The sequence below is a fragment of the Pelodiscus sinensis genome, chromosome Z (genome assembly GCF_052426305.1).
Source record: "Pelodiscus sinensis isolate ZL-2025 chromosome Z, ASM5242630v1, whole genome shotgun sequence".
Lineage (NCBI taxonomy): Eukaryota > Metazoa > Chordata > Testudines > Trionychidae > Pelodiscus > Pelodiscus sinensis.
This window is the reverse complement of record NC_143085.1, coordinates 12382014-12400773: the sequence shown is the minus strand read 5'-3', so window position 1 is coordinate 12400773 and position 18760 is coordinate 12382014. Positions and strand designations below refer to the sequence as shown.

The 18760-nt window shown below is 48.6% G+C and overlaps 1 protein-coding gene and 1 long non-coding RNA gene across 2 annotated transcripts; both read right to left on the bottom strand.

The window, feature by feature from the left end:
- Nucleotides 1-1101: 1101 nt before the first annotated feature.
- On the bottom strand, nt 1102-15975 carry LOC149520664 (immunoglobulin lambda-1 light chain-like). Its single transcript, XM_089775315.1, has 5 exons — nt 13970-15975; nt 13333-13432; nt 10180-10591; nt 5495-5628; nt 1102-1478 (listed from the first exon to the last, which is right to left on the bottom strand). The coding sequence occupies exons 2-5, from the start codon at nt 13346-13348 to the stop codon at nt 1102-1104; spliced, it is 939 nt and encodes a 312-aa protein (XP_089631441.1). The 5' UTR covers nt 13349-13432; nt 13970-15975.
- Nucleotides 5647-6009, bottom strand: LOC149520665 (uncharacterized). Its single transcript, XR_016348364.1, has 2 exons — nt 5932-6009; nt 5647-5788 (listed from the first exon to the last, which is right to left on the bottom strand). It is a non-coding gene; the product is annotated as an uncharacterized LOC149520665 (long non-coding RNA).
- Nucleotides 15976-18760: the final 2785 nt, after the last annotated feature.

The window sequence follows — 18760 nt, the reverse complement described above, 5'->3', positions numbered from 1 at the left end:
ATAAACCATCTTGCTAGTCTTCAAAGTGCTACATAGTCCTGTGGCGAATAGATTTCCGCTGCGCGCCCCGTTCATCGGCGGTGCGCACATGCGGAATGCAGCTCTTGCGCATGCGCAGTGCGGGGCTGGCGAGTGGTGTTCGCTACCGTTTGTCAAGCCCTGCCTATTACTATTCACTATAGTATAGTTTGAATAGCCAGATGTATCCCAAATATGGGCATATACAATATGTAATGAATTGGTAGAGTTTACTAGAACGACCAAGTCTCCCTTTGCTATAAAAGTAAGTGTAGAAAAGACAATCGGTGGGAGGGATTGGGTAAGGGTCCCCACTACCTTACTCACTGCAACTAGAAGATGTACCTGTTCCTACCGACAGATGCATTGTGGATGCCTCTGCACGTGGGGAAACAACAAGGCCACGACCTCCCGTCTGACAATCGTAAAGAATAATCAGTGGAACTGTGTGTGATTTACAGAAATAAATACATGTATATACCTATCTTAAAATCAAGTATCGTGTGTATTGCCCTAGGTGTAGGTGTGATATTATTGTCTGTGCTAATTATCCTGTATATTGAAAGATCTATGTAACTTTGCACTGCTTTCCTTTCTATTCCATGCATAATAAAGTTAACAAGAGTTTATCTGAGGTGTTTTTACTGGCTCCACTCATATCCAAAAGCAGAATCACATGACAATAATCCATTTGTCTAACTTCAAATCTGGGAATGATACACACATGCAAACTGGAGAATCCAATTCAGCAGATTAGAAGAATTCAAGCGATGCTTTACATGATGCATTTTCCACAAAGCATGCTGAAGTTATGTCATACTGATGAGTACGTTTCCAGAAAGCTATGGAATGCCCCGAGGCACCTGTGCCAATCAGCTCCAAGTCTGTCCCAGGGCTAGAGAATCTGTAACACAGGAAACTGTGGCAGAAAAGTTGCTTATGCTACACAGGGTGAGCAGAGAGCATAAGAATACCTGAGTGAATTCTGAGTGGATGGAGCAGCACCCCCTGCTGATGACAATGAATGGCAGAATTTCCAAAGGAGGAGCAATAAGTGTCTCACTTACCCCAGGCAAGACCAAACTACGCAGGAAACGGTGGATATAAGAGACAAGAGGTTTTTATCTCACTTCCCCTTCTGGCTGGATCACTGTGATGAGCACCACTAACCAATACAGCACAGTAATAGTCAGCCTCGTCCTCTGCCTGCACACCGGTGATGGTCAGGGCAGCGTTGTTACCGGATATGGCCCCAGAGAACCGGGCAGGGATACCGGAGGGTCTGCTATTGGTGTTATATATAAGTGTCCGAGGAGCTGATCCAGGTTTCTGCTGTACCCAGGTAGGATAGTTGCTGCTGGTGATGGCTCCAGTGCTCAGGCTGCAGGACAGCGTGACGGCCCCTCCCGGGGTCACCGACATGGAGGGCTCCTGAGTCACCACAGGCTGTGACCTGACCCCTGAAAGCAACGGAACAAACAAACTCAGCACAAGGACTCCGACTCCTCACACACAAACCTCCTCACCTGCAGGTGGCCTCCATGTTGTGTCAGTGCAGCCAACAACCCCTCACCTGAGCAGTAAGTGAGCAGGGCGAGGAGCAGGGGGGTCCAGGCCATGGTGGATCCAAACTTCCTCAGCTTCCTAAGGCAGATCTGTGGCTGGGACCCTCCGATTGTCTCTTAAACCCCCAGCGCTGAAGACCAGCCCCTTCATGCAAATCTGCCTCCTTCTTAAAGCTGAGCCCTGCAGGTTGGCTGCGTGGAAAGGCCCCTCTGCTGCATTATTTGCTCCAAGGAAACCAATGTGATCGCAGTAACCGGAGCTCTAACCAGGACACCTGCAGTCACGCATTTACCCAGGGGCAGATGATCATTTCACGGGGCCCCCCTTTGCCATGGTGCATGTGTGGGGCTTCTTGAAGCACGGGGCCCAGGGCGGCCGCCCTGCTCACCCTGCCTATATCCGCCCCTGCATTTACCAACATAGCTCACGTGGATTATGATGAAATGTCACTGACCCCCAAAATCCCTGGAATCCCTGCGCACACCCGCTGTCACTGAATGAGCAGGGAGCATTTATGGTCCCAGTCACTCTGGGTTCAGCTGTCACCTCCCTCACGTCTCTGGTGGGATTCCTTGGACTGGCTGGTTCAGACTCAGGGGCACAGGACACAGCCCAGGGGGCTCACCCCAGGGGATGTAGCTGGAGCTGGGATGGAAACAGGGAAGTTGTTGGAAAAACTCCCACTGGGGCTCGTGTTCTGCCCTGATCTCTGCTCAGACTCATCAGCAGAGGGACGGGTCAATGTCACCTCCAGAACGAAACGTGCTCGTCCCAGGGAAACGAGGAATTAAACTGTTGCTGCATCTGTAGCTGGAGAAGGGAGAGGCCCTGGGAGCACGGGGTGGCGGGGCTGGATCTGGCTTCGCTCCATTGCAAATGGGAGATTTCTTTGAAGATAAACCACCCCAGCTCTTGGCAGCCTTAGGCTTCTCCAGCCTTGATATGGACATTGCGGATGAACAGCACCCCCTGGTGGGAAAGGTAATTCACAACAATTCCCAGAAGGGCCCATGAGCTGCAAATCTTACCACTTTACAAGAATTGTCTCTCACCCCAACCCTGCCTTGTAACCTGGATCTCTAGTGCCCTCAGATCTGGGCTCCTGGTCATTCATAACCACCTTTGAGGAGCACTATCCTGGTGTTCAGAGGCTAAATACTGTGCTTTTGCATGGGAAGAAGGAAAATTCTGCCAGATTCCAGAAGGATCGGCATGTGAAACCAAAAGAGTGAGCTTCCTAAGACAAATGTGTCTGTGGCTGGGACCCTACAATTCTCCCTCAAACTCCCAGTGCTAGAGAATGATTCATTCATGCAGATCCACTCCCTGTTCATTGGCTGCAAGTATTTTAAAACTTTAAGTCCTGGATTTTAACGAGTACAGAGAGACTGATGTGTCAAATTGAAGTTCCAGATGATGCTTTGCTTTAAATAAGATATATAAAAATAACCCTCAAAATTGCACAGTTTGCATTTTTTCAAGTTCAACGGCAAAGAAAAGTGTCGCCGAATTTCCACATGATGTTGTGGGGACACTGCCCACTTGTGGATCCCAGGAGGGGTCTTTGGAAACTTACATTTGGTCCTTTCGAATCCCTGTCTAACTACAGCAGCCGCAAGATCACAGTTCTGTAAATTGCCCCCACTAAACCTGTAATCTGGTCAGGTGACTCCCATAACTCCAGAGCACTCACTGCCACAGCCAGCCTTAGGAAAGAGGGTTATTTTCCATAGCAGAAGTTAGAACTCATGGAGGAACATTCCCTCCTTGCAGGCTTCAGAGCCGCCCTTCCCAGGGTCTCTGACCCTCCTAGAAGTTTCCACATTTCAGTCAGGTCTGCTTCCTTCCACAAGGCAGCACCCTATGCCCCACCACAAGTCCTAATTCTACTTGAGCATAGTTTTCCCTCTCCCAGCCTCAGTCCCTTCCTCTCTACGGGTGCGTCTAAACTACATGGCTCCATCGATGGAGCCATGTAGATTAGGGTGATCGGCAGAGAGAAATGAAGCCACAATTTAAATAATCGCGGCTTCATTTAAATTTAAATGGCTGCCACGCCTAGCCGACAAACAGCTGATCAACTGTTTGTCGGCTCAGCGCGCTAGTCTGGACGCTCCCACGCCGACCTGAAAGCCCTTTATCAACCTCCCTGTTATGCCTCGTAGGATGAGGTTTACCGGGGAGGTTGATAAAGGGCTTTCATGTCGACAGGGGAGTGTCCAGACTAGCGCGCTGAGCCTGATGAGCTGTTTGTCGGCTCAGCTTGGCAGCCATTTAAATTTAAATGAAGCCGCGATTATTTAAATGGCGGCTTCATTTCCCTTTGCCTAACAAACAAATCTACATGGCTCCGTCGATGGCTCCTTGCAAGTAGGAATAAGAGATCCTCCGGAAAAGGGCTATATTCCGGAGGATCGCGCCAGTCTAGACGCTCTTTTCCGGCTTTTCTCCAAGCCGGAAAAAAAGCGGCGGACATGTTTATTTAAATCCGCGGGGGATATTTAAATCCCCCGCGGATTTCCCTATTCTGACTTACCTCCTTTGCGTGGCTTTTCCGGGATTAGGGGCCAGTGTAGACGTAGCCATGTAGTTTAGATGCACCCTACCAGCCCTTCGTAGGTCCATCTGGAGGCCAGCCACGTTTAATTGGCTAGATTGGCCCCACTTGCTCTGCTCCTGGAGCTCTGGGCTTAGTCTATCCACAGAAACCTGCTACCTTGGACAGAGCCCAAATCAAGTCACCCGAGGAAAGAGTTGGGCCTAGTTCACAGCTGTTTGGTTGCAGGATGGTGGCGATGACCGTGAAGGAGGAATGCAGCTGTCTCTTTCCCTTACACAAAGAGGTGCTCATAGTCTGTTGAGGGGAGCTCACCTGAGTTCTTTCTCAGCATGACAAGCAGTGGGATGGAGCAAGTGTCTGCCTTCATGGTCATCCCTGCCATTGGTGTTGGACCAAAAACTCTCCCTTGGTGCAGTCTGCTTCCACTCACAGCACAAGTGCAGTGTGACAGAAGCAGCCAATGTCCATCCAATTCCCTCGCACAGGGAAATTCACCCCTCCACACCTTCAATGCACAGTGTAGTGGGCTGACACCACTGTCTGAACACCAACATGAGAACAACGGTGATACCCACTTTATCAGTGATGCTCAGTGTGATCTTTTACAATACAGATAATGGGGATGGGTAAAAAGAGGTGATAACAGATATTCATCGATTTCCAAACCTCCCGTCCTTCCTCTGCTGCTAAACCCTGAAGAGAGACCTTGGGCAACCCATAGGGGTAGTTGGGAGAACGGTGATAGATTAGGGCCAACTTATCAGAACAGGCAGTAAGTCCTGCTGTGATTTACTCTGTTCGATAATTGTCTCTGGGACTCAGCTCTTTGTTTACTTGGTAGAGACAACATCGTGCATGGAAGAGAAAGTCCATCGCAAGGAATCAGAGCAGAGAATGTTTTGGTAAATATGCAGGTGAAATGACACGAGCGAATAGCATTTCCTCGGCAGAGACTGATTCTTGTTACTGAACTTTCAACTTCTCCTTGTTACTGGTCAGTGAGGGAGAGAGTAGTTCCTGACTGCTCAGACTTTAGGAAGAGAGATCTGGACAGTTGAGGACAGCAGACTGAGCTGTCTATGCCTCTGGCAGAGGCCAAGAAAGGAAGCTGCATGTAAAAGCTGCTTTGCCCCTCTGCAGAGGCTGTGAAGCGGGATCAGGAGCAGACGTCTCCTCTCAGCCTGTGGGAAGCTGGAACTCTCTGTGACCAAACATCAGCTGGTTTATTGACAGTAAAATGCAAAGTTCTGCAGAGAGTGTGGGATCCAGCAAAGCGAGGCTGGAGAAGGGAGGGTTTTTGTCTCAGTTCCCCCTCTGACTGTGACATGGTGAGTTACCCGTAGCTGCTACCAATGCTGTAATCTGCACCACAATAGTAAGTGGCCTCGTCCTCTGGCTGGACGTTGGTGATGGTTAAATAGCGAATGGCTCCAGAGTCAGAAATAGTGAATCGATCTGGGACCCCTTCTCCTTTGGTGCCGGAACTGAGCCAAAGGAACTTAGGGGCCTGGCCATCCCTTTGTTGATACCATCCAACAACGTAGCTGCTGTGCTGACTGCTCAGGGTGCAGGAGAACTTCACCGTGTTTCCCAGGGACACTGAGTCTGAAGGTGGCTGAGTCAGCGTGGGCTGGGCGCTGGCCCCTGGAACAAAGACAGGAATTAAACAATTATCACGTCCGACTGAACACAGAAAGAGAATCGAGAAAGTGGAAGTGAATGAGGGAAAGCCCAAAAAAAGAACTTCCTGAAGCACAGTGTGTACTAATCCCCCACCCTCTGAGCACCTGAGAAGTAGGTGAGCAGCGCAAGGAGCAGATGGGCCCAGGCCATGGTGGATCCAGATGAGCTCGGCTTCCTGAAGCAAATGGGTCTGTGCCTGGGACCCTTCGATTCTCCTTTAAACCTCCAGCGCTGGAGAACATCCCCTTGTGCAAATGACCTGCCTGCTCATTGGCTGATTCCTGACACCTGCACCCTCCTGTGTCTCAAAGGAAAAATTGGCTCTTAAAGCAGCACTTGCATTTGGTGTTGAGAGCCAGATAAATACATAAGTAGCTGGAGTCAGAGAGAGATTTATTTTCCTCCTAGCGCACTGCAGAGACCTCCCCAACACTTTGCAAAGAAACTACTTGTTATGCAGCCTGCACAGTGCTTGTTGGGCACTAAGATGAGTCATTGTTGCAGTAGAAGGGCTTGTCTACATTGGCACATTTTTGCCATCAAAAACTCCTTTTTGGTGACAAAATAGAGAATGTGTTTACTCTAAAATCTGACTTTTGTCTTGAAAAATGCCCAATTTTAGGAACAAAAAACCTTCAACCCCTGCAAAAGAATTTCGTCTTTTGCTTTCCCTTCATTGTTGACAAAGTGCCAGCGTGGCCTCTGCTGTGTGCTTTGTCGATAGAACTGGCTTCCTCCAGAGCATAGGTAGTGGTGTCCTGTTTGTCTGTGCACTTCCTACCCTAGCATAATAGCCCTATTGATTAGCAAATCTCCCATGAGTTTTACACCAGGACAGTCTGCTGGAGCAATTACCTTGTGGTTTGGGAAGATGGGAAACAAGTATCCTGACACCCTGCTATGAGGAAATTTGAGAGTAAATGTGTGCAGAACAGATGACGCCTCATGGTCCATTCAGTTGATTGCTGGTGTATTTCCCCTACGTCCGTGGTCACCAACCCGTCGATCGCAATTGACTGGTCAGTCTCGAGGCCTCAACCAGTCGATCATGAGGTGTTCGGGCAACCCCGCCCCCTATTTCCCCCCCGCCCCCGAGAAGCCCCATTACCTACCTCTAATGTAGTGCCAGCTTCCCGCTGGGTGGACGGAAGTCCTCTCTGAAGCCCGCATCACTTCCGGGGGTTCCAGAAGTGCGCAGGCTGCTCCCCCTCCCACAGCTCTGTTGCATGCTGGGGGAGGGGGAGTTGGTCCTAGAGGAGAAGTGTGGAGGCTTCCCTGCGCCGCCGGTGCCAGGGGGCTGAGTTGGGCGCAGGGTTTTCCCTGCACCGCGGGAGCAGGAGTCGGCCCCGGGGTTTGGCTGCACTGTGGGAGGGAAGGGAGTTGGCCGCACCGTGGAAAGGGGGTTTGTCCCCACTCTCCTGTCCCCACTCCCCGAACTCTGTCCCCACTGGCACCCTGTCCCCTGCTGCAGAACCCTGTCCTCTGCCCTCCCAGCACCGTGTTCCCTCTCCCCTGCCCCCCACCGCAGAACTCTGTCCCCACAAAATGTATAATTATAAATGCTTCATTTTAGATTTAAATAGCATGAATAAAAACCAGACCATTTATTTCATAACTATAAACACGTGATTTTAATTGTATGTATCGCATAATTAAAAAATAAACTGTTTATCAGAGTGTGTAAGTAAGGGCTGGGGGTAGCAAGTGATGGACAGGAGGAGAATAGAGAAGGCGGGGCTTCAAGAAAGGGGCGGGGCATCAAGGAAGGGGTGGGGCGGTAGATCTTCGCCTGTTCTGAGATTTAAAAAGTGATCTTCGGTGTAAAAAGGTTGTAGACCACTGCCCTATGTATTCCCCAGGGCAATGGAAAGGAGTGGGCAGGCCATGAGAATTTGTTCAGCACAAACTCTGATCCAGGGGTCAGTCTGAACAGAAATAGAGCTTCATCACCAATTCACAGCATACAACAGCGGTCCCCAAACTTTTGGGGCTGCTGGGCCCTGCACTCGCATAGGGGCGGGGCCACCCATACGCTGCACTTTCAGGGCGGGCGCCGCTCCTGTGCCACACGCCAAGGAGCCAGCATCACCCACGCATTGCACGCCTGGAGCTGGCGTCGCTCCTGCGCTGCGTGCCTGGGGTGTGGACGCCCATGCGCCACATGCCCAGGGGCAGGACTGGCCCCAATCACCCGGCAGGCACACAGAAATGGCCCAGAGGGCGTCATGGCACCCGTGGGCACCGTGTTGGGGACCACTGGCATACAATGTTCAAATCTCCTTCATGATACTGAAGTGATTTTTTTTCCAATTGGGACATTCTGTTGTGTCCCAGTTTGAATGTGGTGCAAAGAATTCTCCATCCCACTTTTGTTGTCTTTGCTTGTGAAACTGTAAGACACCTGGAAGAGGCAATTACCTGTAAAATATGGAAAGAACAACGAATAGTCCTGTGGTGCCTTGTCGTCTAATAGATTTATTTGGGCACAAGTCTATGCCCATGTAAATCTTTTAGTCTATGGTGCCACAGGACTCTTTATCCAAATGCAGATCCCTGTCCCACAAGGCTGATTCCTACTCTTTTTTCCCCCTTATCTTTTAAGTACCTGGCAATGTTTTCATAACAAACTAAGGATACTTCAGTTACCTGAATGCCCAGCCTTTTGTTACTCTTAATCACCTGCCTTCCTCTTTTTAGAACAAACTCCCTCCCCCAAAGGCAAAGCTGGGAGCAGCTCAAACACAATTCCATTGAAGAACTACCTCAGAAGTCAGGACAAGAATTTTAAGCTGAGCTCAAGTATGAAAACCAAAGGTCCCAACTCAGAAGCGGCTACTGCTCCCATTGACCCCCATTAATGGTGCGCATGGATGGGAAACTGAACTGCAGAGACATGCAGGGATGGGATGATCAGCAGTGGCTGGAGAACTTCTGCATTCAGAAGGCCACTTTCCTCCAGCTCATTTTTGCCCACATAAAAGAGAGATGCTAGGAGTCCATACCCCCCCATAACCATTACTTACACTAGGTTTGCTAATAAACAAAAGTCATAAAATCATAGAATCATAGAGCTGGAAGAGTGATAGAGATGTAGCCGTGCTAGTCTGGTGTAGCAGAAACAAAAAACAGGACTATATAGCACTTTAAAGACTAACAATATGTTTATTAGATGATGAGCTTTCGTGGGCCAGACCCACTTCCTCAGATCAAATAGTGGAAGAAAATTGTCACAATCATATATACCAAAGGATACAATTAAAAAAAGTGAACACATATGAAAAGGACAAATCAAATTTCAGAACAGAAGGGAGATGGGGGGTGGGGGGAGGTAAATGTCTGTGAGCAAGTATGTATTTTTCATTTATATTCCCCCTAAAATACCCCCCCCCCCAAAACTTCCATTAAAGACCTGAGCAATGCCTGGAACATCAGCTTCTTAATGTGAGTGGTCAAAAAAGAACAAAGTAAGTTATTAAGTAAAATAAAACAAAAAACGCCAGTTCAAATTGCTGCCCTGGGAAACTGGATACATGGAATAGCTCACCCTCAGCTATTCTGACAATTCTTCTGGCACAGACTGGACAGTTTCCTAGCTGGGGATTGATCTTCCCCCTGTTCAGTCATCTTGGGTGTCTGTTGTTTGGCTTCCCACCTTTATTTAGATTTTGCCAAAGATGGGAAGTCTTTGTGTTCAGTTGAGATTTTTTTCTCATTTTTGGTGGAAAAGTGAAATAACACTCAACTTCCTTTTCTTCCCTCCTGCATACCCCTCAGCACTGGCCAAGTTGGTGCCCGGCATGAAGTGACATAGCTTCATGTCTTGGTAAGACCAACCATAGCCCCTGACCCCAGGCTGAGAAGACAAACAAGTCCTCATACAGTTTATTATTTCCCTGCCAAAGAGCATCAAGATTCAGAAGTATCACTAATGGCCCTCGCTTTGCATGACAGTGCTAATTACACAGGTTTATATATACCCCATTTGCCTAACTTCACATCCAGGAACGATACACACATCCAAATGGGAGAATCAAATTCAGCAGATTACAAGCTTTCCAACACTGGCTTACATGGTGCATTTTGCAGAGAACATGTCGAAGTGATGTCATAATGCTAAGTATATTTCCATAAAGCTATGGAATGCTTGTGACACCTGTGCCAATCTGCTCCCAGACTGTCCCAGGTGGAGAGTCTGTACCAGGGGGAGCTATGTCAGAAAAAGTTCCTTGTACTACACAGGCTGACCAGAGAGCATAAGAATAGCTCAGTGAATGCCTAGTGTATGGAGCAGCACCCTCCGCTAATGAAAATGGATGGCAGAAATTCCAAAGGAGGAGAAATACGTGTCTCACAAACCACAGGCAGGACCAAACTGCTGAGCTTGTGCAGCAGGAGGAAATGGTGGGTGTAAGAGACAAGAGATTTTTGTCTCACTTCCCCCTCTGGATGGATCACTGTGATGAGCACCACCAGTTGCTACAACACAGTAATAGTCAGCCTCGTCCTCTGCCTGCACACCGGTGATGGTCAGGGCAGCCTTGTTACCGGATATGGCCCCAGAGAACCGGTCAGGGATCCCGGAGGGTCTGCTATTGGTGCTGTATATAAGCTGCCGAGGAGCTGAGCCAGGTTTCTGTTGGAACCAGCCAGGATAGTTGCTGCTGGTGATGGCTCCAGTGCTCAGGCTGCAGGACAGCGTGACGGCCCCTCCTGGGGTCACCGACATGGAGGGCTCCTGAGTCACCACAGGCTGTGACCTGACCCCTGAAAGTAACAGTACAAACAAACTCAGCACAAGGACTCCGGCTCCTCACACACAAACCTCCTCACCTGCAGGTGGCCTCCATGTTGTGTCAGTGCAGCCAACAACCCCTCACCTGAGCAGTAAGTGAGCAGGGCGAGGAGCAGCGGGGCCCGGGCCATGGTAGATGAAAAATAACTTGGCTTCCAGAAGCAAACAGGTCTGTGGCTGGGACCCTCCGATTGTCTCTTAAACGCCCAGCGCTGAAGACCAGCCCCTTCATGCAAATCTGCCTCCTTCTTAAAGCTGAGCCCTGCAGGTTGGCTGCGTGGAATCACTGTGTACCGTCCCATGGGACACAAGTAACAAAGGTCCCTCTGCTGCATCATTTGCTCCAAGGAAACCAATATGATCACAGTGCACGGAGCTCCAACCAGTACATCTGCAATTGCCCATTTACCAACACAGCACATGTGGATTATGATGGAATGTCACTGACCCCCGAAATCCCTGGAATCCCTGCGCACACCCGCTGGCACTGAATGAGCAGGGAGCGTTTATGGTCCCAGTCACTCTGGGGTCAGCTGTCACCTCCCTCCCTCATGTGTCTCATGGGATGCTTTGGACTGATGAACCTCATTGCAGGAGGAATACCAGCTAATTCGAGTTAGGGCTTTAAATCAGAATCCCATTTCACTGACACGTGTAGAGGTGGGCTAGTCAATTTCTAAAATGGCGATCAGTGGGAACATGCAAATCAAGTGCGGGATATTTAAATCCCGGGCTTGATTTGCAATTCCAGTCACCCTCATTAGCCTCCCTAGATTGATCTAGGGGACTAGTGTAGACGTAACCTCACAAGATTTATTTGAGCGACTCTTTTTTATTCTTACAGGTAGAGACTAACAGGGCTACCCCATTGAGACTGGAAAATATGATTTGTTCAGTTTTGGAGTTTGTTTGTGTTTCATGCACAGCTTGGAGTGGTGCTTTCAGAATCAATCTAAAGCAAACTAAAGAAATATTCTGGGTGAGTGCTGCTGCGCTTCCATTGCTTACTGGACTGCCACACTCCTGAGAAATCTTCATTAGACAAAGGACATAGAGGCAAAATCACAAGAAACGAGTTTCTGATTTAAAATGAAATAGCTTCAAAGAGGCATTTAAAATGGAGTCTTCCAATGAGAATCTGCACTGGAGAATTGCCAGTGATCACTGTCAATGGGACAAAACCAGCTCTGCTAGGTGAGGTACAGGACACAGGGGCGAGTGGTCTCTGTGCATGAGGAGCAGAGGCGTGGGGCCAGTGAGTATCTTCAGGGTCAAACCCACCATGTGAGCAGGAGCAAAACTTCCTGTTCTCTGCAACGTCTCCTCCTTCTGTTCACAGCAGATGCACAAAGAGCACAGAGTCACCCTGCAGTTATCTAATTCCACACACACCGGAAACCTGCTCACCAGCACCAGCTATGCACGGTGTAATGGAGAGACATTGCCACCTAGAGGTCAAAATCATACAGGACATGCCTAATTGGATGCAGCTGTTGAAGCCATGTTGGGCTCGGTATATTAGAGAATCAAGGTGGGTGAGGTCAGATATTTTATTGAACCCGCTTCTGTTTTGGCTTCTCCGGACTAAGAAATTATTCTGAAATAATTAAATTCGACATAATAACTCTGCATTTCACAAAATTGGACCAGTGTTTCCCCACCAGTTGGAAGCATCGAAATTAGTCAGGATTATTTCAGAATAGTACATCCACACTGATTAGAGCCTGCCTGGGACTTAGAGCCCCCAGACACACTCCTGTGGCTTCTCGATCTGGCAAGCCACAATGCATGCTTTCAGGGGATCCTTCCTCTCTACAGCCACATCTCACACGCCTCTCCTCCACTGCCTCCCCCTCGGGGGACACAAAAAGGGATGCAGGGGGCTCTTAATGCCTTTAAAAAGCAGAATCACAGTGGGCTGTTGATTCCCAGCTCACGCCTGCTCCCCCACTGTGGCTCTGCCTCCCCTCCCGTCAACCCGTGCACTGCAAAGATGGTGCGAGGGGAACCAGCTTTTACACCAGTTTCTTCCAGAAGCAGCTCCTGCTTCCACCCCCTCATTGCTACCTCAGATACAGAGGCAGCAAGGGAGAGGAAAGTGAGTAGTTGAGTGTTGATTACACTACCTGATAGGCCCAAGTTTATCGAGTAGTTGACTACGGGTATGTCTACACTACCCCGCTAGTTCGAACTAGCGGGGTAATGTAGGCATACCGCACTTGCTAATGAAGCCCAGGATTTGAATTTCCCGGGCTTCATTAGCAAGTGCGGTATGCCTACATTACCCTCCTAGTTCGAACTAGGAGGGTAGTGTAGACATACCCTACCTGAGTAATCACTTACATCCCACACTCCCCCACTCTCACCCCTGATCATTTCTGTTCCCTTTTGTCTACCTTTTTCAAAGCCAACATATCTTTTTTTTATGGGGTTACCAGATCTGCATACAGCATTTAAGATGTGGACATACAATGACTTAATATAGAGGCGAAATGGTGTTTCGTCTTTTTATCTATTTCTTTCCCTGATTCCTAATATTCCGTTAGCTTTTTAGTTTTTAGACTGCCACTGCACTTTGAGCAGATGTTTTCAGGGAACTATCCACAATGATTCCAAGACCTCATTCTTGAATGGTAACAGCTATTTTAAACCCCATCATTTTTGTAACTACAGTTAGGATTATATTTTCCCATGTGCATTACTTTGCACTTACCGACACTGAATTCCATCTGCCTTTGTGTTGCCCAATCACCCCGTTTTCTGAGATTCCTTTGTAACTCTTGCAGCCATCTTTAGATTAGTCACTCTTCACCCTATTTTCAAAAATATTTGTGAGAAGTTTAACAATAGTCATCTACATGCAGATCCATGCAGCACAACACTCATTCCTATCCCCCCCCCTTATCTTTTAAGTGGCGTACTTTGCAATATTGTCATGATAATCTGAGGATATTTCAGTTACTTCAGTGCCCAGACTTTTGTTATTCTTAATCACTTTATTCTTAAACACTCTTTTTATAACAAACATCCACCCCAAGGGCAAAGCTGCAAGCAGCTCCAACACTATTCCATATAAGAACTGCTTCTGGAATCAGGTCATAGGCTTTAAGCAGACCTTAAGTATGAAATCCAAGGGTCCAAACACGGAGGAGGCTACTTTTCCCCTAGCCTCCCATATACAGTGCCTTAGGGTGGGAGACCAGTTCTGACTGGTAGAACTGCATCATCATGCAGAGATGAGATGATCAGCAGTGGCTGAAAAACTTTCTCATGCAGAAGGCCACTTTCCTCGAGCTCTGCAAGTGGCTCGCCCCTGCCCTCAGATGACAGGATACCTGACTGAGACTCACCAACCCTATTCAGAAGCACGTAATCATCATCCCATGGAAGGTCACCATGCTGGACAGCTACCAATCCATGTGGAACGAGCATGGCACAGGGAAATCCACAGTCAGGGCCGTGCTCCTGCAGGTATCCAAGGACATACATCACATGCTGCTACGGAAGGTTGTCCCGCTGGCGAACGTAGACACCATTGTCGATGGCTTTCCTGCCTTGGGCTTTCCCAACTGCAGAGGGCCCTTAGACAGCACACACATCCCCACTCTGGCCCCCAACCACCGTGCTTCGATTACATCAACAGGGAGAGGCACTTCCACACTGTGCTGCAGGCCCTCGAGGATCACAAGGGACCCTTCACCGAGATCAGTGTCAGCTGGTTGGGGCAGATGCACAATATCTGGATCTTCCAGAATTTCTGCCTGTTCCAAAACATACACACTGGCCCTTTTCCCCCCGACCGCACCATCAGAATCAGGGAGGTGGACATGCCCTTCATGATCCTGAGCGATGCTGCCTACCTCTCAATCCCCTGGCTCATGAAGCCCTATGCAGGCAGCCTGGACACCACCATGGAGCACTTCAACACCAGCCTGAGAGGTGCTGCATAATAGTGGAGAGTGTGTTCAGCCATTTAAAGGGGAGTTTCAGGAGTCTCCTCACCTGCCTGGAACTTGGTGATCATAACATCCCCTCTATGGCAGCGATGTGCTGGGTGCTCCTCAACCTTTGCAAAGGCCAGAGGGAGACTTTTCTTATAGGATGGGGGGGGGGAGGGGCGAGGCTGAACGGTTGTCTAGGGAATACGAGCAGCCGGACACCAGCATCATCAGGAGAGCACATTAAGGGGGTGTCCTCATCAAAGAGGGTTTGCACGAGAGTTTTGTCCAAGGCCAGCTGTGAGACTGTCCCCTGTGGCTCTCCATGCAGGGACCCTCATTCCCTCTTTGTTGGGGGGCTTATACAATAGACAGGGTCTGGGGAAAGATCCTGGAATCGGGGAGGGGAAAAAAGTGGGGAGGGAGGCTCAGGGATGGGACTGGGGCTGGCAACTGCCTCTGGTTTGCCAGGAGACTTTGGCTGCCCAAGAATCCCACCGTCACATGTTCTGGAGCCCCAGTGACCATCAGAAGGACTAGAAGAGGAAGCCATGGGGTGGTGGGAGGAGATGGCTGCATGCACGAGTCCATTCACTCCATCACTCAGGTGAGGGAGGAGCACGTGGCCTCATGATAACGTCCCAGCTGGTCCCAGGTGGCCTTCCACTTCTTCCTGTCACTGACCCGCTCCCGTCACTCAATGTCACCTTGAGAATGAAATGTTCTCATCCCAGGAGAATGTGGAATTAAACTGTTGCTGCAAAAGGGTACGTCTATGCTACAGAGTTTTGTTGGAAAAACAGCTGTTTTTCCAGCAAAACTACAGAATGACCACACTGCAGTTGTGTTCTGCAGAAAGAAAATTGAAAGAACAGAGGGGCTTTCCTCTTTCTATGAGGAAGAAGCCTTTGTCTGAGAAGGCGTGTGTGGATGGGGAGGAGGCTCTCTCATGTCTCTGGTGGGATGCCTTAGGCTGGCTGGTTCAGACTCAAGGGAACAGGACACAGCCCAGGGGGCTCACACCAGGGGACGTAGCTGGAGCTGGGATAGAAACAGGGAAGTTGTTGGAAAAACTCCCACTGGGGCTCGTGTGCTGTCGAGAGAAGGCGTTATTGCACCTACACTGACCTTTGCGTCTACACTCTCTTGTCGACAAAGCGGCTATCCCTTTATTGATACCATCCGACATAGTAGCTGCTGTGCTGACTGCTCAGGGTGCAGGAGAACTTCACAGTGTTTCCCAGGGACACTGAGTCTGAAGGCGGCTGAGTCAGCGTGGGCTGGGAGCTGGCCCCTGGAACAAGGACAGGAATTAAACAATTATCACGTCCTGACTGAACACAGAAAGAGAATCGAGAAAGGAGAAATGAATGAGGGAAAGCCCAAAAAAAGAGCTTCCTGAAGCACAGTGTGTATTAATCCCCCACCCTCTGAGCACCTGAGCAGTAAGTGAGCAGCGCAAGGAGCAGAGGGGCCCAGGCCATCGTGGATCCAGATGAGCTCGGCTTCCTGAAGGGTCTGTGCCTGGGACCCTTCGATTCTCCTTTAAACCTCCAGCGCCGAAGAACATCCCCTTATGCAAATGACCTGCCTGCTAACTGGATTCTTCCTGACATCTGCACCCTCCTGTGTCTCAAAGGAACAAGAGAGTGTTAAAGGGGCACTTGCTTTTGGTGTTGAAAGCCAGGTAAATATGTAGGTAACTAGAATCAGAGAGAGATTTATTTTCCTCCTGGAACATTGCAGCGAGCTCCCCAACCCTTTGCAAAGAAACAATTTGTTGTGCAGCCTGCAGAGTGCTTGCTGGGCACTAAGATGAGTCATTGTTGCAGTACAAGAACTTGTCTAAATTGGCACATTTTTGACACAAAACCTGTCTTTTGGTAACAAAATAGAGAGTGTGTTTACACTATAATGTAACGTTTCTTGAGAAAAGCGTCCAGTTTTAGGGACAAAAACCCTTCAACCCCTGCAAGAGAGTTTTGTCATTTCCCCTCCCTTTATTGTTGACAAAGTGCCAGTGAGGATTCTGCTCTGTGCTTTGTTAATAGAACTGGCTTCTTCCAATATCCCACAATGCCTGCTCTGATGACTCTGCTCAGTGTTTTGTGCTTTCTGCTGCCCTTCAGGCATGCACCTCAGCTCTTTAACAGCTCCAAGCAGTATGTGACAGGTGAGTGTGCTGCTTCGTTTGGGTGAACAAATATCAAATCTCTGGGATGCTTCTGTTCTACCCCACACAGGAACAGAACAGTAGGCTGATTGCTGCTGCAGGAGGAGGGGGACAGATGCTGTGCTGCTTTGCCATTCCTTAGCAGGGAGATCTCACAGAGCTAAGAGAGAATCCCAAGAAGTGCAGGGATCAGCTCTGCTTTCCCACAACACTGCACTGCAGGATGCCAACCCACATTGCTTTGCTTTTGCTGTTGACAAGGTGCTGGCCATGTGGCTATGTAATGTTGACAATGGGAGCAGAAGAAACAGTTTGACTGGTTTTCACTTTTAGCAACTTTTGCATGTCAACAGCACGTTTGTTGTCAAACCTTCCGAATGTGGACATAGCCAAGGAATACGAAATAAGTCCCGATCCTGTAGTCATTGAACTCAAGATCAAAGCTCCCTCTGGTCCAATGATGCAAGATCATGTTAATTGTCAGCATTTTAATGATGGTGGGTTTTTTTTTTTCATTTTAAGGTCAATAGGCTCAAACCACAAGAAGTAACCTGGAGTTGAGACAAGAGCAGTGCATTCAAGCAATGTCAGTTGCTGTCTTTGGTGGGAAGTGGGGTCATTTTCCATCATGATCATCACTTTCTTAAGTCTAGAACTCTCATGTTGGTGGAATGTAATTGGCCTCATTTAACACCCTGACCACTTCACCAAAACACTGAACCCCAGAACATACGTAGTAGTGTCCTGTTTGTCTGTGTGCTTCCTGCCCTATGTTAATAGCCCTGTTGATTAGCAAATCTCCCATGGATTTTACACCAGGACGGTCTGCTAGAACAATTACCTTGCAGTTTGGGAAGATGGGAAACAAGTATCCTGACACCCTGCTATGAGCAAATTTGAGAGTAAATGTGTGCAGAACAGATGACACCTCATGGTCCATTCGGTTGATTGCTGGTGTATTTCCTCTATGTATTTCCAAGGGCTGTAGAAAGGAGGGGGCAGGCCATGAGTATTTGTTCAGAACAAACTCTGATCCCAGGGTCAGTCTGAACAGAAATAGAGCCTCATCACCAATTCACAGCATAAAATGTTAAAATCTCCTGCAGGATACCAAAGTGTTTTTATTTTAATTTGGCCATTCTGTTGTTTCACAGTTTGCAAATGTTTTTGTTGTCTTTGCTTGGGAAACCCTGAGACACCTTGAAGAGGCAATTAACTGGAAAATATGGAAAGAACAACAAAGAGTCCTGTGGTGTGTTATAGTCTAACTATTTATTTAACTTCTGTTACACACATACGTCTATTCTCCCTGTGCATGAGGAGCAGAGGCGTGGGGCCAGTGTGTATCTTCAGGGTGAAACCCACCATGTGAGCAGGAGCAAAACTTCCTGTTCTCTGCATGGTCTCCTCCTTCTGTTCACGGCAGATGCACAGAGAGCACAGAGTCACCCTGTAGTTCTAATTCCATCACACACTGGAAACCTGCTCACCAGCACCAGCTACACACAGTGTAACGGACAGATATTGCCACCTAGAGGTCAAAATGAGACAGGACATGCCTTCTTGGATGCAGCTATTGAAGCCATGTTGGGCTCAGGATATTAGAGAGTCAGGGTAGATGAGGTCATATATTTTATCGGACCAGGTTCTGTTGGGTCATGTCTATGCTAGGAAATTATTCTGAAATAAGTAAATTTGACATCATAACTTCAGATTTTACAAAATCGAATCTGGGTCTCCCTACTATGGGGAAGCATAGAAATTCGTCAGAATTATTTCAAAATAGTGCGCCTACACTGATTAGAGCCTGCTTTGGACTTAAAGCCCCCGGATGCTCTCCTGTGGATGCTCCATCAGGCATGCTGCAAAGCTTACTTTCAGGGATTCCTTGCTCTCTGTGGCCAGATCTTATACGCCTCTGCTCCACTGCCTCCCTCTCTGGGGGCACAAAAGGGAAGAAGGAGGCTCTTACTGCTTTTAAAAAGCAGTCACAGTTGACTGCTGAGTCCCAGCTCGCTTCTGGTCTCCCA

Bases quoted from the DNA above. Each gene is read 5' to 3' on its own strand.
- LOC149520664 (XM_089775315.1), bottom strand. The intron at 5,629-10,179 runs GTGAGACACGTA...CCTTTGGCTCAG, and splicing joins TTTGGTCCTGCCTGTGGTTT to TTCCGGCACCAAAGGAGAAG. The intron at 1,479-5,494 runs GTAGCAGCTACG...CGTTGCTTTCAG, and splicing joins TGGTGCAGATTACAGCATTG to GGGTCAGGTCACAGCCTGTG.